This window comes from Salvelinus fontinalis, chromosome 35, assembly GCF_029448725.1.
Source record: "Salvelinus fontinalis isolate EN_2023a chromosome 35, ASM2944872v1, whole genome shotgun sequence".
Lineage (NCBI taxonomy): Eukaryota > Metazoa > Chordata > Actinopteri > Salmoniformes > Salmonidae > Salvelinus > Salvelinus fontinalis.
Window position 1 is genome coordinate 3,068,964 of NC_074699.1, and position 24,179 is coordinate 3,093,142.

General features: G+C 41.7%; 1 protein-coding gene across 3 annotated transcripts; it reads left to right on the forward strand.

The window, feature by feature from the left end:
- The first annotated feature begins 5,630 nt into the window (after positions 1-5,630).
- LOC129834235 (lysosomal acid phosphatase-like) lies at positions 5,631-23,173 on the forward strand. 3 transcript variants are annotated; one of them, XM_055899018.1, is made up of 11 exons: positions 5,634-5,821; positions 6,939-7,034; positions 7,280-7,366; positions 7,998-8,150; positions 8,295-8,393; positions 10,924-11,013; positions 13,075-13,207; positions 14,396-14,484; positions 14,977-15,083; positions 16,122-16,297; positions 17,854-23,173. In XM_055899018.1, exons 1-11 carry the CDS (start codon positions 5,708-5,710, stop codon positions 17,982-17,984), a joined length of 1,275 nt encoding a protein of 424 aa, XP_055754993.1. In that variant the 5' UTR covers positions 5,634-5,707; the 3' UTR covers positions 17,985-23,173. The 3 variants fall into 3 exon arrangements, with proteins under 3 accessions (XP_055754994.1, XP_055754993.1, XP_055754995.1); XM_055899020.1 differs by lacking the exon at positions 5,634-5,821 and adding an exon at positions 5,828-6,278; XM_055899019.1 differs by lacking the exons at positions 6,939-7,034; positions 7,280-7,366 and having other exon boundaries at positions 5,631-5,821.
- The last annotated feature ends 1,006 nt before the right edge of the window (positions 23,174-24,179 follow it).

A 24,179-nucleotide genomic window follows, 5' to 3' on the forward strand; every position in this document is an offset into this window, starting at 1 on the left:
TAAAAACTCTGACTTGTTCGACTAATCTGCATTGGCAAGAATGATGGAACATCTTTCTTTATTCATATTCTTTCCCTACACTATTGGACAGTCCTGAAGACTGAAAGACTGTATTTATTTTATTGCCATCCTACACGTTTACAGAGCTCATGAGTACAGAGCTCATCACTGAGTGGGGAAGGTGTTTACATTTTAATTTGTTTCTTTATTTTTCATAATTTTTCAGTAGAAGAGCCCTTTCTTTTTCTGGTTTTGAACATTGAAAATAATAGTTCCACGACAGACATTGTCATTGGAGTGGCAGGTAGCCTAGTGGTTAGAGCGTTGGGCCAGTAACCGAAAGGTTGCTGGATAGAATCCCCGAGCTGACAAGGTAAAAATCTCTTGTTCTGCCCCTGAGCAAGGCAGTTAATACACTGAATACATTCTGCGCCGAAGACGTGGATGCCGATTATGGCAGCCCCCCGCACCTCTCTGATTTAGAGGGGTTCGGTTAAATGCGGAAGACACATTTCAGCAGAATTCATTCAGCTGTACAACTGACTAGGTATCCCCCTTTCCAATACTGTTGTCATAATAGTATTGATGTGTGTCTCTATACAGTGCTTCAGAAAGTATTCAGAACCCTTGACTTTAAAAAAAAAATTCCGATGGGGTTGAGGTCAGGACTCTGTGTAGGCCAGTCAAGTTCTTCCACCAATCTCAACAAACTTTTGTAATTTCTGTATAGACCTCGCTTTGTGCATGCACAGAATCGTCTCGAATGTCATTGTATGCTGTAGCATAAAGATTTCCCTTCACTGGAACTAAGGGGCCTAGCCCAAACCATGAAAAACAGCCCAAGACCATTATTCCTCCTCCACCAAACTTTACAGTTGATACTATGCATTGGGACAGGTAGCGTTCTCCTGGCATCCGCCAACCCCAGATTTGTCCATCGGACTGCCAGATCGTGAAACGTGATTCATTACTCCAGAGAAGTCCAATTGTGGCGAGCTTTACACCACTCGCCGACGCTTCGCACTGCGCATGGTGATCTTAGGCTTGTCTGCAGCTGCTCGGCCATGGAAACCCACTTCATGAAGCTCCCGTCGACCAGTTATTGTGCTGACGTTGTGTCCAGAGGCAGTTTGGAACTCAGTAGTGAGTGTTGCAACCGAGGACAGAGGATTTTTATGTGCTTCAGCACTCGGCGGTCCCGTTCTGTGAGCTTGTGTGGCCTACCACTTCGCGGCTGAGCCGTTATTTCTCCTAGAAGTTTCCACTTCACAATAACAGCACTTACAGTTGACCAGGGCAGCTCTAGCATGGCAGAAATTTGATTAACTGACTTGTTGGAAAGCTGGCATCCTATGACGTGCCACGTTAAAAGTCACTGAGCTCTTCAATAAGGTCATTCTACTGCCAATGTTTGTCTATGGAGATTGGTATGTCTGTGTGCTCGATTTTATAAACCTGTCAGCAAAGAATGTGCCTGAAATGTCCAAATCCACTAATCTGAAGGTATGTCCACATACATTTGTGTGTGTGTGTGTGTGTGTGTGTGTGTGTGTGTGTGTGTGTGTGTGTGTGTGTGTGTGTGTGTGTGTGTGTGTGTGTGTGTGTACAGTAGTTATGGGTCTATCGGATCAGTAAATCTGAAGTCAGTTCTGGTTCCAGAGGGGATCTCAATGCTGTTACACATAGCCATGATAACCAAGTTACCCTGACTTAATAAAACCGGAATTAAAAAAGAACAAGATGTGCGTGTTATTATTTCATTTTAACTTTACATTATACCCTGTGTTATAGTAGATCACTGGTTAATACTGACTACACCCTTCCCTTATTTATTTCTACCCACATTTCTGTCCACAACTTTTGAATCAAGTAATAATTAAACAGACACATGTGCTGTCTTTCCAATTGATGTAAACTTCCACACAAATATTCATTAGAAAAGTCAAAATACCTTCACACTGTAGGTCTGTTGTTTTAACAATGTAATAACAATATATACTATTTAGCAAACGCTTTTATCCAAAGCGACAGTCATTTCTGCATGCATTTTACGTACAGGGGGCCCTGGGAATCGAACCCACAACCATTGCGGTGCAATCGCCATCCTTTACAGGTCCACACATTTATAATGTAATGCTTGTTTATAACAGTCAATAACAGTGATAACAGTATATAGTGGTGTAATAATTGTTTACAACAATGTACAGCACATCTACCAATGCACAGATGCCTTTCAAGAGCCTATTTTGTTTTCAAAATCCTCAGACCCCTGACGGGGTGCAGCCTGGGGGACAGTGCCATCTATGGAATGGAAATTCAACTATTATTCCAGATATTAAAATGTCAATTATAAATTGCTTTTCAATGTATTTATATGTAACATTTTTGTTGAATAAACATTTTGATGCCCCCTTATTCAAATATTTACGTTTTTGAACTGATTGTATCTTTTATTTCTATTACTCACCTTGGCAGAGTATCTATTTACAAATAACCACTAGAACTCTACAATAAGCCGGTACTGGTACTGGTACCTCGTGTATATAGCCAAGTTATCGTTACTCATTGTGTATTTATTCCTCTTGTTATTTTATTTTAGTACATTTTTCTTTCAGCATTTTCGGGAAGGGCCGTAAGTAATCATTTCACTGTTAGTCTACAGCTGTTGTTTAAAACAAATTCTCAAAGCCTCAAAACCTAGTTAAATAGCATGAAAAGGGGAGAGTAGGATCAGAGAAACAGAACGCATCTTGAATCACTGGACAAGTCCATGAGGTGGGATCTTTGTCCATAGCAGAGGATCTTTGTCCATAGCAGAGAGGTATTTGTGTGTGTGAGACTTGACTAGAGGTCGACCGATTAATCGGAATGGCCGATTAATCGGGGCCGATTTCAAGTTTTCATAACAATCAGAAATCGGTATTTTTGGGCGTCGATTTGCCGTTTTTTTTTTTTTACACCTTTATTTAATCTTTATTTAACTAGGCAAGTCAGTTAAGAACACATTCTTATTTTCAATGGCGGCCTAGGAACGTTCTGCCTCAGATTTTTTACCTTGTCAGCTCGGGGGATCCAATCTTGCAACCTTACAGTTAACTAGTCCAATGCTCTAACACCTGATTACATTGCACTCCACGAGGAGCCTGCCTGTTAGCGAATGCAATAAGCTAAGGTAAGTTGCTAGCTAGCATTAAATTGATCTTATAAAAAACAATCAATCAATGACTGTCATTGCTCCAATGTGTACTTAACCATAAACATCAATGCCTTTCTTAAAATCAATACACAAATATATATTTTTAAACCTGCATATTTAGCTAAAAGAAATCCAGGTTAGCAGGCAATATTAACCAGGTGAAATTGTGTTATTTCTCTTGCGTTCATTGCACGCAGAGTCAGGGTATATGCAACAGTTTGGGCCGCCTGGCTCTTTGCGAACTAATTTGCCAGAATTTTACGGAATTATGACAACATTGAAGGTTGTGCAATGTAACAGGAATATTTAGACTCATGGATGCCACCTGTTAGATAAAATACGGAACGGAATAAACGTTTTGTTTTCGAGGTGATAGTTTCCGGATTAGTCAAAGGTATATGGTTTAGAGAGAAATAGTCGACGCGTTATAATTGCTGTAATAACTTGCGGCTGAGTTTGAAAGGGGTTCCTTCGTTATTTTACCGTTCATGTCTTCCATAGAGAATGTCTTGATCTACTTCAAATAAGGTCTGTGTTTCGTGCAGGCTTAAACCGCCTCGACGTTTTGATACCCGTGTAAATCTCACTAGGATAAGGTAACGTTTGTCAACATATTTTCATAAATCCACTACAATTTGTTTTTATCTTCGCTTATATTTAGCCAATATTGATCAGAGTTACCTTGTCCTATGGATATCTAAACAGTTATAAAATTGGCACGGTGATGTAAGTCTACACGAAACACCTTATTTTAAGTGAATCTAAAAATATCCTATGGAATAAATGAAGGAACCGCTTTTCAGATTTTGCTAAAAGGTGTCATGGGAATTATGACTCGCACTTTGGTTGTCAATTCTTACCATGCCCATTATTAAAATAGGATTTCCTGCATATAGAAATGAAAGTTTTTGTTTTCAACATTCATCACAGGTAACTTAAACTCTATTTTTATTCAAACAGTAGAGAGTATTTGTCTCCTAAGCAGACTCTTCAGTATCATTGTCGCTTCAGAGCTGTGTGCGTGTGTGTATTTATGTATTATATTAAGTTAAAATAAAAGTGTTCATTGTTCATTCAGTATTGTTGCAATTGTCATTATTACAAAAATGTGTGTGTGTGTGTATGATATATATATATACATTTTATTTTATTTTATTTTTCATAAATCGGCCGATTAATCGGTATCGGCTTTTTTTGTCCTCCAATAATCGGTATCGGTATCGGCATTGAAAAATCATAATCGGTCGACCTCTAGACTTGACATCAGAAGAGTTACAGGGTGTGTTATGTGGTGATGTCCCATCCCTTCAGGTTGTTGGCATGAGGTAGGACTAAATACATTTAACCCTCCTGCTGTGTTCCGGTCGAATTGGAAAGTTTTCTCTCTGAAAAATGTAGTTCATTTAATCTGATTGTCCTGTGTCCACACAGGGCATTTGAACACACAAAATACATTTTGATGATTTTCATTACATTTTGGGTGTTTTATTTAACTTTTGTACACCTGTGGTGTTCCCGGTCAAAAATAACCGGTCATTAGAAATGAATGGGTGAGACTACAATTAGTGTATAAAATTGAGTTCAGGCACATGCCCATTCATCAGATGGACACACTTCCTCTCCCAGACCCCCACATGCATGTGTGTTTGAGCACACACACACACACACCTCACTCCCCTTCTTGGCTTCCATGGCAACCCCCACAGGAACCTTTCCCCAATAGAATCTTTTCCAAACGGGAAATACACCTGTTGGCATTCTCACAAACAATCGCAACATTGTTTCAATAATATATATAACTTTTCTGGTAGCTCTGGTATATAAAGCTTTTTTGAGGCCTTGCTCACAATTCATTCTGTGGCAGCACAATGACCAAACACTATACTGTATGTGAGGCTCTTGATCATATCTTTGATCGTGACACTGGTGAGGAGGAGAGAGTCCTTGTCAAACTTTGACACAAAGTAGTCCGTGATAAATAGCACAATATGTTTCATCTGAGTATTTGTTATAGTCAAAATAATCCATACATTATGCTTTTTCTTACTCAAAAATGAGTTGTATGAGCTCAGGTCAATGAGGCCTACAAGCCATAAATAGAAAATAGAAGTTCAAAACTTGTAATGTTCACAAGAACTTAAGTTGATAAAAAAGATCTCAGACAACATTAGGTGATAATATATGTATTATTATGGATTTATAATCAGCTATAACGGGCGGTAATTTTGGACCTGGAACACAGAATTAGTTAACATGAAAAGAACACAACAGGAGGGTTAAATAGTGGAGTAGGGTGGAGTTATTTAAATTGTATTTCAAAAATAAAATAAAAAATGTTTTGTGAGTGTAGTGTCAAATGGTAGGGTATTTGTTTATTTCAAGCAAAGTATAAGAGGGTTGTACTCCAGTCTAGTAGATGGCGGTAATGCAACATATTGGATGGCAACCGCCGTTAAACCTCATCGAAGAAGGAGTTTACAAATATATTTTTAAGGTTGTATTGTATAGCTAATGTGTTCAAGTAACCAGACGTTGACGATGGACTCCACTGTACTGCTTCTATTGACAATGTTCGCTGTTTTAGGTAAAGTTGTTGGAGACAGAAGACTGACATTTGTAACTGTGGTGAGTATGCTGTTGGCTGAAAAAAAAATCGCTGGAGACTTACGTTTCCCTCACTAACTTTAAACATCAGCTATCTGAGCAGCTAACTGATCGCTGCAGCTGTAAATAGCCCATCCAATCTACCTAGCACATTCCATATTGTTTTTATGTACTTTTCTGCTCTTTTGCACACCAGTATTTCTACTTGCACATCACCATCTGCTCATCTATCACTCCAGGGTTAATTTGCTAAATTGTAATTACTTCGCTACTATGGCCTATTTATTGCCTTACCTCCGCACGCCATTTGCACACACTGTATATAGACTTAATTGTTTTATGTGTTATTGACTGTACGCTTGTTTATTCCATTTGTAACTCTGTTGTTGTTTGTGTCGCACTGCTTTGCTTTATCTTGGCCAGGTCGCAGTTGTAAATGAGAACTTGTTCTCAACTAGCTTACCTGGTTTAAATAAAGGTAAAATAAAAACATACAGTTAACTTGTTTAGCTGAAGTTCGCCCGCTAGCGTTAACTTGTGTTAACTAATCTTGTTCGTTTAACGTTAACTGGCTAGATACTCAGTCGTCTCTGACGGTCAGTCTTCTCTTTGCCAGTTCACTTATTGTGTAACATTAAAGTTAGCTACTTACTAACTCGTTAACTACCTAACATAGCTAGCTGGAATGTGTAATGTTACCAAAAGAGGAACTAACGTTAGCTAGCAACATTGTTTGCTATAGGCTAGCCTTCGCACTGGTAAACAATATCGAGTCTGGACAGTTAGTGCTGTGTAACGTTACCTAGATAACGTTAAGCTAATACGGTTTCACTGTTGCCTGTTTTAGGGCTGTACAAGCTAGTATGTGACCTCAATGACTATTTCACGTAACGTTAACTAGCTGACTAATAAGGTCACAAATAATAATAATTAAAAAAATGGATGAACAGCAACACTGGATTGTTGCTATGTTGACTTTGCTCTAGTAAGTGTGGCTATGTTAATGCAAGACAAAATACACATTGATTGAGTTCAGCCAAATTGTGGTGTAGGATCCTGCTTGTGTTGGACATGGGGAAAGCTAGTCCAACCAGTTTGTTACTTGCCTAGAATATCATGTTTGGGATTTTTTACCTAGCTCTACCGCCATGGTGACCGATCCCCAGTCAAAGCCTACCCTACGGATCGCTACCAGGAGAGCTCTTGGCCCCAGGGCTTTGGACAGCTCTCGCAGGTACATTTTTTAAAAATCATCAAGGACTGAATAGCACTAGCCTGAAATCCAGAACCTGTTTTGCTAACATTCAACTCCTTGAACTCAGTGTCATGCGAAAGCAATGTTTAGCATGACACTGAGTGGAATGATACCTCAAATAAACTGGTACCCAAGCTAGAATAAGTGTTGAGGAAGAATCCTGATGCACTGACGGGTGTGGTTCTTGCTGTACTAATAGCACACCGTTTCTGGGATCTCTACAGGAAGGAATGAGGCAGCACTTTGAGCTGGGACAGGTGCTGCGGAAACGCTATCAGGGTTTTCTAAATGACACTTATGACCGACGTGAGGTAATTTATGGTTTAGTTCCTTGTTGAAACTGATGGTACTATGTCTCACACACTCATTTCAATTAGAAATGCCAATTGGATCGTGTGTATCGCCCAGGTTAAACAAACTGTGGACTCTTCCAAAAATGCACTAGGCTCCTGAGTGGCGCAGCGGTCTAAGGCACTGCATCTCATTGCAAGAGGTGTCACTACAGTCCCTGGTTCGAATCCAGGCTGTATCACATCCGGCCGTGATTGGGAGGCCCATAGGGCGGCACACAATTGGCTCAGCGTCGCCCGGGTTTGGCCGGGGTAGGCCGTCATTGTAAATAAGAATTTGTTCTTAACAGACTTAAATCATTTACATTACATTTAAGTCATTTAGCAGACGCTCTTATCCAGAGCGACTTACAAGTACATACATTCATACTTTTTTTTTTTTTTTTTTTGTACTGGCCCCCCGTGGGAATCGAACCCACAATCCTGGCGTTGCAAGCGCCATGCTCTACCAACTGAGCCACACGGGGCACTAAATAAAGGTTAAAGAAGAAAAATCTAAGTAAAACCAGCTCAAGGCTGTAGCCACTGAACTGCAAAAATAAGTATCTTGTTTCAATGATAACCACTACCCCTCCTATTGTTCTTTGTCTAGATTTCTGTGAGGAGCACAGACTATGACCGGACCTTGATGAGTGCAGAGGCCAACCTGGCAGGATTGTACCCTCCCAATGGGTCACAGGTCTTCAACCCATCACTGGAGTGGCAGCCTATTCCTGTTCACACTGTGCCCCAGGATGAGGAGAGGGTGAGCAGGGTGATGAGGTCTTGGGTGATATCCAAAGATGGACAGCAGCCACAAAATAAAGAAATTCTGAATATGATTTTGTTTTAAATAATAAGTTATTGGCTACCTCCATACTAATGTACACATCTAAAATGTCTATTTCAGCTTTTGTCGTTTCCCATTCCGGGTTGCCCTCGTTATAAAATCCTCATGAATGAGACTGAACGCACAGAAAAGTACCTCAACATGACATTTCTATACAAAGTAAGTGGCACTGCATTTACTGGAATTAAGGTGATGACTGGCTCTTGAGGCTAGAGACGTATTCTTATGAAATGTGATTACCTTTTTGTTAACTGTCTGCTATGGTTTGAGTCTTCACAATTCATCTTTAGATTCATCACGTCCCCTAACCCCGCTTGACCTAAACTCATGTAATTCTCAACATAGGTGCCTCTCCTCACAAGGATCAGATTTGCCTCAGGGACCCATAAGGTCTGCCATGGTGGATTTTCCACCATTTAGAATATTTAGAAAAACACTAAAAACGCTACTCTTCTGGCACCGAATGACCGATCTGCACAAAACTTGATATGTGGCATCTATGGACAAAGGTCTCTCCATGCAAGACTTTCCAGACTAGTACCTAAAACAACATGGCCGCTATTGACCAGTAAATATTCACATGGGCATGGTCATATACAGTGCATTCGGAAAGTGTTCAGACCCATTGACTTCGTCCACATTTTGTTACACAGCCTTATTCTAAAACGTATGGAGAATTTTTTATTTATTTAAATCCTTATCAATCCACACAATACCCAATTTTGTACTCGACACAATACCCCCCTTTTTTTTGCAAATGTTATTCAAAATAAACACATGCCTTATTTATATAACTATTCAGACCCTTTGCTATGAGACTCGAAATTGTTCTTAGATGTATCCTGTTTCCATTGATCATCATTGAGATGTTTCTACAACTTGATTGGAGTCCACCTGTGGTAAATTCAATTGATTGGACATGATTTGGAAAGGCACACACCGGTCTATATAAGGTCCCACAGTTGACAGTGCAAAAACCAAGCCATGAGGTCAAAGGACTTGTCTGTAGAGCTCCAAGACAGGATTGGCACCCTTCTGGATCTGGGGAAGGGTACCAAAACATTTATGAAGCATTAAAGGTCCCGAAGAACACGGTGGCTTCCATCATTCTAAAATGGAAATAGTTTGGAACCATCGCCATCATTCTTAAATGGAATTAGTTTGGAACCACCAAGACTCTTCCTAGAGCCTGCCACCCAGCCAAACTGAGCAATCGGGGGAGAAGGGCCTTGGTCAGGGAGGTGACCAAGAACCTGATGGTCACTCTTACAGCGCTCCAGAGTTCCTCTGTGGAGATGGGAGAATCTTCCAGAAGTACAACCATCTCTGCAGTACTCCAGCAATCAGGCCTTTATGTTAGAGTGGGGAGACGGAAGCCACTCCTCAGTAAAAGGCACATGACATCCCGCTTGGAGTTTGCCAAAAGGCAACTAAAGTACTCTGACCATGAGAGAAACAAGATTCTCTGGTCTGATTAAACCAAGATTGAACTCTTGGCCTGAATGCCAAGCGTCACGTCTGGGGGAAACCTGGCACCATCCCTACGGTGAAGCATGGTGGTGGCAGCATCATGCTGTGGGGACGTTTTTCAATGGCAGGGACTGGGAGACTAGTCAGGATGGAGGCAAAGATGAACGGAGCAAAGTACAGCGAGATCCTTGATGAAAACCTTCTCCAGAGCGTTCAGGACTTCAGACTGGGACGAAGGTTCACCTTCCAACAGTACAACAACCCCAAGCACACAGCCAAGACAATGCAGGAGTGCTTCGGGACAAGTCTATGAATGTCTTTGAGTGGCCCAGCCAGAGCCCGGACTTGAACCCGATCGAACATCTCTGAAGAGATCTGAAAATAGCTGTGCAGCGACGCTCCCCATCCAACCTGACACAGCTTGAGAGGATCTTCAGAGGAGAATGGGAGAATCTCTCCAAATACAGGTGTGCCAAGCATCATACCTAAGACTACAACCTGTAATCGCTGCCAAAGGTACTTCAACAAAGTACTGAGTAAATGGTCTGAATACTTATGTAAATGTCATATTTCAGTTTTAATAAATTAGCTAACATTTAAACCAAAAAAAACAACTTTTTGCTTTGGCATTATGGGTATTGTGTGTAGATTGATTAGGGGGGAGAACTACTTCAGAAATTTTAGAATAAGGCTGTAATGTAACAAAATGTGGAAAAAGTCAAGGGGTCTGAACTTTATGAATGCACTGTAAATCAGTCAAGGATATGTGTAGTAACAATTTATTACACGTTGCAAACACTGTCAAGACTCAACATGTACAAGAACATGTCGACTACACAGTGGCGCTAGAACAGGCACATGTTTACATCGCTTGATCTGTTTGACTCCGAGTGATCATTTGGCACACATGCTCAGGGATATGAATCTAGCTAACCCACTTGATATCTCAGATACCACTGGCCCGATATTGACGAAACTTGGATGAATGATGCGTCTTGCCTTAGAGACCCATCATTTACAAAATTGCACTGATTGGCCTAGGGGGGCGCAGCATCATTTGTGGGGGACAACATGTTTGCTGTTCCATTGTTTCTACCTTGTTTTGATTTTCTTCTCCACTTGCCAACCACACATGTTGAGCTGTCAAAGCTGTGTCGACAATCTTAACTTTGAATGCCCCTTGTCTAGATTATCATTGTTTGATCCTTTGCTTTTAAAGGATCTAATAGCGACGGTACGGGAGAAAACTGGTCTGAAGAACACCACCATTGAGACTGTTTGGAGTGTCCATGACACCCTGTTCTGTGAGGTAAGCAGCTTATTACCTATAATAAACTCAGCAAAAAAAGAAACGTCCTCTTCCTGTCAACTGCGTTTATTTTCAGCAAACTTAAGTGTAAATATTTGTATGAACATAACAAGATTCAACAACTGAGACATAAACTGAACAAATTCCACAGACATGTGACTAACAGACATGGAATAATGTGTCCCTGAACAAAGGGTGGGTCAAATGTAACAGTCACCAGCTGCATTAAGTACTGCAGTGCATCTCCTCCTCATGGACTGCACCAGATTTGCCCGTTCTTGCTGTGAGATGTTACCCCACTCTTCCACCAAGGCACCTGCAAGTTCCCGGACATTTCTGGGGGGAATGGCCCTAGCCCTCACCCTCCAATCCAACAGGTCCCAGACGTGCTCAATTGGATTGAGATTTGGGCTCTTCGCTGGCCATGGCAGAACACTGACATTCCTGTCTTGCAGGAAATCACGCACAGAACGAGCAGTATGGCTAGTGGCATTGTCATGCTGGAGGGTCATATCAGGATGAGCCTGCAGGAAGGGTACCACATGAGGGAGGAGGATGTCTTCCCTGTAACGCATAGCGTTGAGATTGCCTGCAATGACAACAAGCTCAGTCCGATGATGCTATGACACCGCCCCAGACCATGACGGACCCTCCACCTCCAAATCGATCTCGTTCCAGAGTACAGGCGTCGGTGTAACGCTCATTCCTTTGACGATAAACGTGAATCCGACCATCACCCCTGGTGAGACAAAACCGCAACACGTCAGTATAGAGCACTTTTTGCCAGTCCTGTCTGATCCAGCGACGGTGGGTTTGTGCCCATAGACGACGTTGTTGCCGGTGATGTCTGGTGAGGACCTGCCTTACAACAGGATTAGAAGTCCTCAGTCCAGCCTCTCTCAGCCTATTGCGGACAGTCTGAGCACTGATGGAGGGATTGTGCGTTCCTGGTGTAACTCGGGCAGTTGTTGTCATCCTGTACATGTCCCGCATGTGTGATGTTCAGATGTACCGATCCTGTGCAGGTGTTGTTACACGTGGTTTGCTACTGCGAGGACGATCAGCTGTCCGTCCTGTCTCCTTGTAATGCTGTCTTAGGCGTGTCACAGTACGGACATTGCAATTTATTGCCCTGGCCACATTTGCAGTCCTCATGCCTCCTTGCAGCTTGCCTAAGGCACATTCACGCAGATGAGCAGGGACCCTGAGCATCTTTCTTTTGGTGTTTTTCAGAGTCAGTAGAAAGGCCTCTTTAATGTCCTAAGTTGTCATAACTGTGACCTTAATTGCCTACCGTCTGTAAGCTGTTAGTGTCTTAATGACTGTTCCACAGGTGCATGTTCATTAATTGTTTATGGTTCATTGAACAAGCATGGGAAACAGTGTTTTAAACCCTTTACAATGAAGATCTGTGAAGTTATTTGGATTTCTACAAATTATCTTTGAAAGACAGGGTCCTGAGTTTAGCTATAATTCCTTATAGCTGTATCACATTACAGAATTTCCACCGTACAGTTTGCCATAAATCATGCAGATGGAGTCAATGTTAAACTTTTAAGTTAGGATGTGAACTGTTTCTACAGCCAATGTTTTAGCTAGTGAGGAACCATAGTGGTTTATGGAAGTGAAAACAGAACTGTGAGCCTGTGGCTACTCAGCCTTGTGACTGTTGCGACGTGAGGGAAGTCATGCTTCAGTCTACTCTGGTCAGCTGAAATCAACCTACCATGTATAAACATTTGGGAAGGGCTGGGGAGACAAAGGCTGCAATGTGGTCATTGATTGTCTCCCGACAGATCAAAACTATTTATTTGTATATCACGAAACTTGTTAATCAAGAAATGTCGCCTATACCTACTTTCATTTCGTTGGTGGTTATTGTTAACCTTGTTTTATTGGATGTTCTACACTGTACTTGTAGCAATATCATACTATTTTACTTTAGAGACAGACAACAGCATGTAGATTGAATGGTATTATTATCTTACTAACATTGTTTCCCCTTTATTCAGTGTCATGAGCATATTGGAGGTTTTTCATTCACCACCCATGTCATTTCAGGCAAGGCACAACATGACCGCTCCTGACTGGGTGACCCCTGAGATCATGGATGATCTGAGGAAGCTCAAGGACTTTGGCTTTGAAATCCTGTTTGAGGTCTACAAGCATCAGGAGAAAAGCCGTCTCCAAGGAGGTAGTGCCAACTGTCAGAATGGGAAGGGCAGAAATGTGTTTCAGCTTAGCTATCTACATTTCCTTTTGTACGTGCTATTTAGTGATGGCCAAGGCTGCGGAGCCGTAGGTAACTGTCCCGTCCCACCTCCTTGGTTTCCTTTTCCCCACAACTGGGCCCAGTTTTTAAAAAGTTCTATCTGGATTTCATCTGTCGGATAGGTTTAAATGTATAGAACAGATGAATCATTGACTTGAATGGAGACTCCTGTTCTATTTTAATGCGTTATTCCAATCCGATTAGCCGAAATCCGAATAACTTAAAAGAAGATTCCGAATCACGCTCTGCGCATGTTTCGTCACCACTACTACTACGCAAATATTTGTGGTCACCCTCCCCTTTTTGTTTCTCTCACTGTCAATCGTGAAATTGTAATTATTCAGGTTTTACTGGTGAAATGTCCAAGCAGCATCTACATACCAACCATTTGATCTCAATCAGATTCATGGGGATAAGCATTTAGAGCTTCTTGTTGACTTGAAGTAGCCTACAGTGAGCACATTTTTGAGCATATTGTTTTAACAAATTAGCATGTTTCAGTCAAAGCACACATTTTGTCTTGTGGTGTGCGCTGCTGAGTTTTGGCCACATGAGAGAAATGTGACCGTTCGCACAATGAGGTGGTGTTTGTTGTCTTACAGTAGCGTTATACAATGGTATTATATTAAATGATGTTATGTAGAATACTATCATTATGTGCTCTTGCAGACATTGATTCAGCTTTGATCTTACTTTAGTAGACAAGCACCATTCGCCAGAGAAGCCTGTGCGACTGTGTGTAAAGTAGAGGGTCCCGCACATGCGCAGAAGCTTCGGGATCTTTAGCTGTCGGGAAGAGGGGTCCAAAAACGTTGGATCGGCAGCCACTCCGTTTAGTTACTGCATATTTCTTCATATGGCCCTCAAATATATGAAAGTGATTAGAGATTTGAATATACATTCATACATCTTTGGTTTAGTACGCTCATCTCAAACGATTAAACTACTTTGCACATCATCGAGATGAAGACTAGCCCCACAACCACCATTTGAAGTCAGCCGATGTTTTATGTAATGGCAATAGCACTGAAGGATTGAGATAAGAGATGGTAAATCTTCTCATTGTCTACTTAACTGCTAACTATAGGCTTTTACTACTCCATTAAATAGGTGTCCTCTTGGGTAGCATTGTAAATAACATCTCGGAGTCTGCTCTTCCCGGCTCTAATCGCCGTCTGAAGATGATGATGCTCTCTGCGGTAAGCTTTTAAATCTTGTGCATGATCTCCTTTTTACGTGGATGCCTTGGGCTGTTTGCTGCAAATTGTTCATCTAATGCAGGGACGGGCAACTGGTGGCCCACTGTAGGCCTGTGGACCAATTTCAAATTTGGGGGGAGGGACTCAGAAGGTCTCAACTTACTGTTTAGAGTTAGAATAATAAAATACACAAGGTGGAATTAAAAAATGTGGTTGCACATCAGCAGTCATTCAATTAGCCCATGTCAGCACATTTTTGGGGGTATTGAAAGTTAGTCTAGCGGCCAGTTATCTAAACTTGTAGTAAGCATGGACAAATTACTGACTGGGTGGGGCCATTGCTCATCAGTTATCATATTAACAACTGCGAACATTTTCTCTCCGCCCCATGGCAAAATGTGTAGAATTGCAGCAAACTTAAAATGGCAACATTTTCATTCCGCCCCGTGGCAAAATGTGCCGAATGCATGAGTCTTTTGTGTTACTTTTCAGCATGACACCACCGTTGTGGCTTTGCAGTCGAGTTTGAGTATCTTCAATGGAAAGCAGCCGCCCTATGCCTCCTGCCACATATTTGAACTCTATCAGGAAGACAACGGGTAGGTTGTACCGTGATGGAATAAGACCCTTGTTAATAGCTATACCAAACTTTGTGTAGTTATATTATACTGTGCTATCTTGTGAACTGGCTCAGATAAGCAACGTTCGGTCCCCCCAAAAATATGTACAGTACCAGTCAAGTTTGAACACCTACTCATTCAAGGGTTTTTCTTTATTTTTTACTATTTTCTACATTGTAGAATAATAGTGAAGATATCACAACTACGAAATAACACATATGGAGTCATATAGTAACCAAAAAAGTTATACTACTACTGGTGGTTTCTTTGCAGCAATTCGACCATGAAGGCCTGATTTCATGCAGTCTCCTCTGAACAGTTGATGTTGAGATGTGTCTGTTTCTTGAACTCTGAAGCATTTATTTGGGCTGCAGTTTCTGAAGCTGGAAACGCTAATGAACGTATCCTCTGTAGCAGAGGTAACTCTGGGTCTTCTTGATGGTTTTTGCGACTGCACTTGAAGAAACTTTCAAAGTTCTTCAAGTTTTCCCGGATTGACTGACCTTCATGTCTTAAAGTAATGATGGACTCTTGTTTCTCTTTGCTTATTTGAGCTGTTCTTGCCATTTAATATGGACATAGCCCTATTTGGGAAAATACCATCTTCTTCTGTATACCACCCCTACCTTGACACAGCACTACCGATTGGCTCAAATGCATTAAGAAGGAAAGAAATGTACTTTTAACAAGGTACACCTGTTCATTGAAATGCATTCCAGGTGACTAACTCATGAAGCTGGTTGAGAAAATGCCAAGTGTGCAAAGCTGTCATCAAGGAAAAGGGTGGCTACTTTGAAGAATCTCAAATATATTTTATTTAACACTGTTGTTGTTGGTTACTACATGATTCCATATGGATTATTTCATAGTTTTGATGTCTTCACTATTATTCTACAATGTAGAAAATAGTAAAAAATAAATACCTTGAATGAGTAGGTGTGTACAAACTTTTGACTGGTACTTTATATCTGATTGAGATCTGCTGTCAGTCTAATATAGGAAGTCTATCCCATCTAGATCATTCACAGTGGCCATGTTTTATCGCAATGACACCACAAGAGCGCCTTACCAACTGGCTATACCTAGCTGTGACCTCTTCTGCCCACTGGAGGACTTTGTGCGCCTCACCAAACCATCCATCCCAGAGGATTGGGACAAGGAGTGCATGGTTGAGTCTCCTACAAAGGATACAGGTATGATGGGAGTAACATGGGCCGTTTGATAAAGAGCCTTGAAGCAATAGAATTTGTTGAATAAGGGTCCTTCCACTTTAAAGTGATACTTCGGGATTTTGCCAGAGGCTGTTTATCTACTTCTCCAGTGTCAGATGAACTCGTGGCTACCATTTTTATGTCTCTGTGTATATTTTGAAGGAAGTTGCAAACTAGCATTACCCATAGACTGCCAGTCATTGCGCTAACACTAGTTAGCATTGGCTTGTGAAACTACCTCTAACTTCCTTCATACTGGACACAGATACATAAAAATGGTATCCACGAGTTCACCTGACTCCGGGGAAGTAGATAAAGGGCCTCATTGCCAAAATCCCAAAGGTATCCCTTGAATTAAAATGGTGAAAAGAAAGAGGATTTTGAAACCTACCGTCTCAGATTGTTCTGAAACGGTTTCTGTAGTTAGAAACGGATAAGATATTAATTCAACATTATTTTTTTGAAATGTAATTTGATCTCTGTGAAATTAACCTAATTTGGACCTTTTTTCTATTGATAGGGTTCATATATTCTATATAGTACCTCGCATCCAATTTGGACCAAACGTCTTCCTACCAATGAGTAAGATATTCAAAACAATTGTCAAAAGCCACCTATAGACACCCTCCACACCAATACTACCCCAACAACAGAATACATTAATGCAGGGGTTCCCAAACTTTTTAGCTCAGGCCCCCCTTCCAGCATTGGGGAACATCCCGTGAACCCCCCCCCCGCGCATGTGAGTGCCACGTCTATTTCTATGGGCATAAGCACTGTTCATGACACACTGTTCACACCCCTCTTGTTGGTAAAGCTTATTTCCTGTTGTCATGTCTGTGTATTCATGTAATATTTGAGTGACTCAAACATTGCTACAAAGTCTATGGGCTAAAAGACCAAGCTAAAAAGCGTTAGCAGACATGAGCTAATTGATCTGGACATTTCTGACAAGTCATATATAGCTCTCTAAGGTATGCAATGACTGACTAACAAAACTGATAATGCACTACCCAATTTCGAAATTGCACTATTACAACTTTCAAGAGTAAGTTGAAAGCTGCACTGAGTTTCTGGTAATACCAGTATGTATGATGGGACATAAAACAAATAACTTCAATAAGTAATTTACCTGTACGGGGGGGGGGAAGTACATCACCAAATTCACTGGGATTACATAGACAAAACAATACTCAAGCTGCAGTTCAATACTATTTTGGGGGGGGATTTCTCATGTTTTACACATTGGTAGGAAGACGTTCGGACCAAATCGTATGTTGGGTACGATATTTATTAAATATATTATATGAATCCTATAAATTAAAATGGCCAATTTTGGGTGTAACTAACTGAATTTTTCAGAGATCAAATTATATTTCAACAAAATAAAGTTGCAGGAATGCTTATTATGTTTCTAACTGCAAAAACTACTTCAGAACAATCTGAGATGGTGGGTGTCATGGCTTGCTGAAATGACATGGAACGACTAATAATGTGTGTTTGACATATCTACTGTGTCTTTCTCTGGGTCCCATCAGAGGTGGTCATCGGACTAGCAGTTTGTGGCTGTTTGCTCTTCCTCCTTATCGTCCTCCTGCTCGCTGTGCTTTGTCGGCAACGTGATCCCTCCAACGGCTACAGTCACGTTCACAATGAGATTGAATCTTGACAAAAGTACAAACTCCACCGTAGGCAGGATTCATGGAAGAGTGAAGATGTTGTTTGAATGCCTCCCAGCTCTGCCCCCTGGTGGGGGATGCAGGAAAAGGGAACACTAGACTCCTAGTGCAACTTTTTAAACTTTTTTTTTTTTTTTTTTTTTTCTTCAAAGGGGACTGTGACCTTTCACCAAAAATGCACATGCACTTACTGGGGAGGACAAAGGTTATCTAGTCTTCTAGTGAACTGTTGTCATGGTAAGTATTCTTAAGCTTGTGAATGAAGTTGGCTACTGCATTCGGACAAAATTGGCTTTTTTAATGTTTTCAATTACTACTTGTACTCATGGGTCCAAGTCACCTGACCAGCGTTCTTACAAAATGTGGACCACTGGATGCTTCATGCTTGTTTGATGGAGAATAATGATCATTGTGACACTGAACCCGAGGACTGCTTGTGCTTCATTCTCTCCAAGGAACAGATTTTGGCCGACTACTGCGCATTCTTTCTAGCAAGTAATTTGATAAAGAATGCTATTCATTTCCTCTGGTGGTGATTGTCATGGTACTTGGAGAAGCCTTCACATCATGGTAGTCTTGGTAAAGGCTTTGCTCTATATGTCAGAGGCATGTACTAAAAAGCCGGTCATGCTTTGTGCCTAGGGCTGTTAGATTCAATTTAAGGCACAGTAATTCAGTTATTTGCTGAAAAAGATACATGTATATAAGTGTGACTGCCCTCTTTCTGCTCTTTTAAAACTGCCTCTGAGGTTTAGACTTTTTTTTTTTTTAGGAACAAGTGATTACTTAGTTTTTTAAATTTCCCCCAAAGTAAAAAAATAAATAAAATACATTATAATTTTTACAATATAAATACAGTATAATACCTTTTAAGTTACTGAGTGCAGTGTTCACAACCTGAGGGGGCTCTCCGCTGAGTTCCCATCAAACAAGTCACTCCGACCAAGGTAAAGACAGATTCAGGCTGTATATTTGACGGATATCCACCTGTAGTTTTCCTTACATCCGCCAACCGCAGTTAGGAACGGTCAACATATTGACAAATCACATTTTTCAAATTTCAATAGCTTTTTAACTATTACTCCTAAAACTTTCAAAACTGGTTCTAGCTAACCCAATGGCATAGACACACATTGCACACACTTTGTTTTGGTCATTTTACATCTCGCACTATTTTAAATTATTTATATATATTTTTTACATTTCAATAGCTCCTTGGTCATGTGACCCGACTTCAAACGAGGTTCAGAATTTCCAATGATTACCCTTGTATATTGCACACTCTTTAGTTTGTCCATTCATCTCACACGATTTTACATGTAATGTGACCGACTGACCTCAAACTACTTTCAGAATGTCCACGGACTGGCGGAGACGGGCGCCACGAGGCATCCAGTGCGGTAATGCAGCCGATCCCGGAGAAGCTGGCGGGAGCCCTGGAATGGGTTCGCCACGAGAGAGGGGCCCAAGCCCTGGAAAGCGTTGCTGTTTCGGTGCTGTCCGGAGAGCTCTCCCTGGCTCTTGAAAGTTCGGGGGAGAGGGTGTAAATCTCACGCCAGGCCATATTACTTTACTATATCCGCAGCAGGTCTCCAATGTGAACAGCCTCTGGGATGTTATAACAATGTAGGTAAGGGAAGTTGGAAAAAAAGATCCGTAACTTCGGGATAAGGATTGGCTCTAAGGGCTGGGTCGGTCGAGCTGGGGTGCGAAGTGGGGCTGGGCTCAAACCGCGGCTGGGGGAGCAGTCCCTCCGTCACCCTCCTTTCACCACCATTTCATTGTGTGGCCCATCTCGCGGTCTCTTGCGTGTGGTCTCGCAAGGGTCTGCGTGCGGGGATTCGTCGGGGTGGTGTCCATCGGCGGACCGGTGGGGGGTTGGGTCCGGCGATTGGTGGCGGCAACTCTAGACGCACGCTGGGCCCTTCTCGCGGATCTCTCCAGCTATGGCACTTGCCTGCCCCATGCATTGTAGGTGGGGAGGTCTCCTCTACGCTCACTAGACTTGAGTCGGAGACTAAACCCAATGGCCCCGCAGTGATAGGGCATTGCATGGATCTGGCTCATGCCCTAAGAAGTGGGGAGAGGTATCTCCAGCTTGTCTGGGGAGGGAGGCCTATGTCTGATGTGGGTAGTACCATCCACGCCCAGGGATTTGTACGTAGCAGAGCAGGTCACTCGCTGCAATCTATTGAAAGTCAGCCCTCGAGCCAAGCTTTTGTCGGGGACGGAAGGCGTCTTCCTCCACCATCCTCCTTTACTTAAGGGTTAACAGGTGCACGCAGAAGGGCCAGGGGCCAGACGGTGTGAGAGCCCAGGCAGGTGGGTAGAAGGCATCATTGGGCTCTGGATAGGTAGGAGGCTAGGTGGTGGTCACCCATCCGCCCGGGCCCGTCCTATGGTGGGACTGTGAGTCCGGTTGGGACTCGCTGTGGAAGTCAAAAGGTCACCAGGTGCAAGAGGAGGCCTCCCACATGGCGGTGGGCACTCAGTCTGAGCAGGGGCAGCTGGACTCAGGGGCTGGGGGCAGCACTCAGGCTGTGGAGGTTGGGTTGAGGACTGAGCAGGAAAAAGCGGGCGGGTCACCAGGTGCACAGAGATTGTTTTAGGTTACCAGGTGCACAAGGAGAACTCCAAGGTGGGGAGCAGTCTGAGTCCAAGCAGGGGCGGCCGGACTCGAGGGGGTTGGGGGAAGCACTCAGGCCATGAATGTTGGTGTGGGGACTGAGCAGAAAAAAGCGGGCGGGTCACCAGGAGCACAGAGCCTGTTTTGACTGTAGACGTCTTAGTAATTCCAGGGAGTAAGCTATACTCTAAGGCCAAGGGAAATGGGTGTTGACCGGGTAGGGAGAGTAGGTGTGGAGGCCTGGAGGTATGTAGTTCCAGGGAGTAAGCTATACACACTCAGGCCCAGGGAGAGGGCGGGCAGGGAGTATAGGCCTAGAGACCAGGAGTCAGAGGTCACCAGGTCAATAGGGGGCCTGCCTGGAGGTCAGGAAGGCCCAAGTGAATAGGTGTGTGAGTGACACTGTCCTTCAGGGGTGCAGAGCAGGCAACTTAATGTAAAATCATGTGAGATGAAAATGGACAACCTGAAGGGTGTGCAATGTGTAGGCCCACTGACTGTACATTCTGAACCTTGTTTGAAGTCAGGTCACATGACCAAGGAGCTATTGAAATTCAAATGTAAAAAAAGTTTGTACATTGTTTACGCTCCCTAACTAATTCAACTAGGAATACAAAATGCTGCTCACACATGTTTATTAGCTTTGCAAAGTGAATTAATGTCCAAATCGTGAAAATATTACCTGTGCTGTAACACAAAATAAAACAATGAATAAAAGTCCAATGTTGGTAGTGACTGCCCATTACTGCTTAACACTTATTAACCATTATTTATTCATATTACTTTACTATAATTTTAATTGCTCCGCACTACCTGTAATTCAATTGTGTTTTCATGGGCAATGAGTAATAATAATAGTGCCTATTGTTTAACCAGACATCTGGTTCAGGTTGTCCAACTGGTTTCATGGGCCCAATAATCATGTCTCCATTTTATCACATCGCTACAGTCGAACTGCAAAGTATTAAAAAATAAATAAAATAAAAAGTTGTATGCGTGACGGACTGGAGAGTAATTCTTATCTGTAATATTTTGTGTTAAATCATGAGCAATTGGTTTCACCGTAGTGCTTGAATTATTGCAACAGTCCTTTGAGATTGTTTGCCTTCACGTTTGCAATGCTGTTTAACGTGAATGATTTTATGTCCTGATATGCTGGAAAGTAGTTGTTGAATGATTTTATGTCCTGATATGCTGGAAAGTAGTTGTAAGAATTTTTTTTCACCTGGAATTCGCAATATTTGATTTGAGTCACTGTTTGCATGTGGATTGCTTAATCAACTGCATTTTGAGTGTCTTATCAATAATGTTGTTTTATTGCACCTTTTCAATAAGTTGTTCCGTTCTTTAAATTATTTGGGTTAATACTTGTTCCGAAAGCTAGGGGGATGTACAGGTAACTGACAAAAAAAAGTGTCTTTAATAGGGCGTTGGGCCGATAGATTCTACAAGGGGGGGGGTGATACTGACCCAAATTGAGCCCGAGTAAATGGAACGTACAGTAATTCCCTCTTTATCCACTTCTCTCTATGCGTAATCTGACCTTGAATTTAAACATGAGAATAGCATGCGAGTCACCCGGTATCAAAGAAATGAAAGTGTGACACAGATTTAACAGATACGCTGTATTCTGACTTTGACTTAATTCCCCTCATCATTCCACCACCTTTACGCGCAATTAATAAAGTCGAGCAACCTGCCGGTTCCAAGTGAAACAACATCTTTCTTTTTCCCAATGGAATTAACACAATTCTCCATGCACTGTAATTTACAAATTGATAAGAGCTAGGAAAATGAGTAAACTATTTGGGGAAGGGGATTGTAAATCTAAATGACAATTGTTTTTGATCTATTTTACTTGGAGATAAATGTGACACCAGTCATATGGCAGCAAAGTGAAGCATATTACCATAATGTATCACCTTTTCCACAGTGAAGTTTATGAAATGCTGGCTTTATAACCTTTTCAGGGATGAAATTTATTTGGAGAGCCAAGCTGTAGACTTCGTAGCCATTCGCAAATGACCATATAGCGCCAAACCTACAGTTGATGTATGATTATTAGGGTAGATTTATAGCACTACTGTTCAACCCCTATTGTACACTTTTCTCACCTTACAATATTTAATCGATGTATCAACTGAATATGGCAACTTTCAGGATGAATCAAACCACTGTATTTTTTATCCTCCCATATACTTTGTGCATAAAAGCTCTCCAAACCGTTTTTTTGTATTATTCATAAATACTTTCCTAACCCTAAATAATATACAATATCAGATTTTTAAAGCTACCATTGTGGTAAAAAATTTCACTATATTTTAGTGAGTCTGTCAAGAAAATGTTAAGGCAAGGTGAATTTAGAATAAGTGAGACACTTTTTGCATTTCCAAATTCTTTTTCGACATCTATCCAACATATTAGCTCAACACGTGACATTTGTAAAATCCTCAAGATGTTTCCTAATGTCACTGATTTACCATGTGCTTTGTGGGGTGGGCTTCCTGTTTGAAGCTTGCTCTACATCATGTCAATAAAGTGATATAATTTTGATCATGTGGTTTCTCTGCAGGGGCTTAGTACCAATAGTAATGATTTTCTCTTGTCAGAACAATAAATATATACGCCAATATTAAGCTGTCCCAGTTTATGTCCCACTCTTTCTGAATCCACACTACACCAAATTTTAAATGTGATAATTGTGCTGAAAACCCTATTGAATGAGCTTTTCGAGAAAATTTGTTGACCAGCAAGTGTGAGGGTTTTCACCAGTTGAATTTAACTTGCCTAGTTAAAGGTTAAATTTTAAAAAATGAAATGTAATCAACTCATGCAAGGGAACCACACCTGCAAACATTTTTGCCATGCTGAGTTATCCGGACAAATTGGGCTACTTTGAAAACGATGTCGCGGGTGAAAATGTATTAGCCGAAGGTTTTTGGCCTATTTCTAAATTGCACGTCGTCCGTCATGGCATTTCTCTTAAAAATACAGATATATTTCATTGTGACCTGCTGCTGACTGTCTGGCAGTGACGCAGGCTGTTGCTGAGTTAGTGAGGAGGGCCAGAGGGTGGGGTGTGTCTGTGTTTTGTTGATGGGGATGGCCAGAGGGTGGGGTGTGTGTTTGTTGAGGGAACATTAAAGTTATTGGCTGAGTCACGTAAGCGAGAGGAGAGAGCAGCACAACTTTTTACCAGTTGTAAGTAGGCTATTTAGATTGTCATTATGGAGACACTTATTTCCAACCCTTTTTCCATAAAACATAATAATACGCAAGAACTAATGCACATGATGGAAACAAAGCACTGGAAAAAGACTTGCCGCACTAGAGCGCATTACGTAAATTCGCTCGGAGGTGGTTTAAACTGCATTCTACTGTTGACTGCTTAGAGAATACGGTATCGAGCGAAGGGCTTTATGCATGCTCAGTTCTTTGGTGTCGGGGTCAGCCCGAGTTGAAATTTGAAATGGTAGTTATGGAACTCTCTTGTGTGGTTCTTTTGCATGGGGAAAAGTCCTCAATTAAACTGACATTAGGCTAAATGTGGAGAATTATA

What these genes read in the sequence shown, in the direction of transcription:
- LOC129834235 (XM_055899018.1), top strand. Translation starts at nt 5,708, where the DNA reads ATGTGTTCAAGTAACCAGACGTTGACGATGGACTCCACTGTACTGCTT. An exon ending in GACTGACATTTGTAACTGTG is followed by an intron (nt 5,822 to 6,938) that starts GTGAGTATGCTG and finishes TTTTTTACCTAG; the next exon opens with CTCTACCGCCATGGTGACCG. An exon ending in GCTTTGGACAGCTCTCGCAG is followed by an intron (nt 7,035 to 7,279) that starts GTACATTTTTTA and finishes GGATCTCTACAG; the next exon opens with GAAGGAATGAGGCAGCACTT.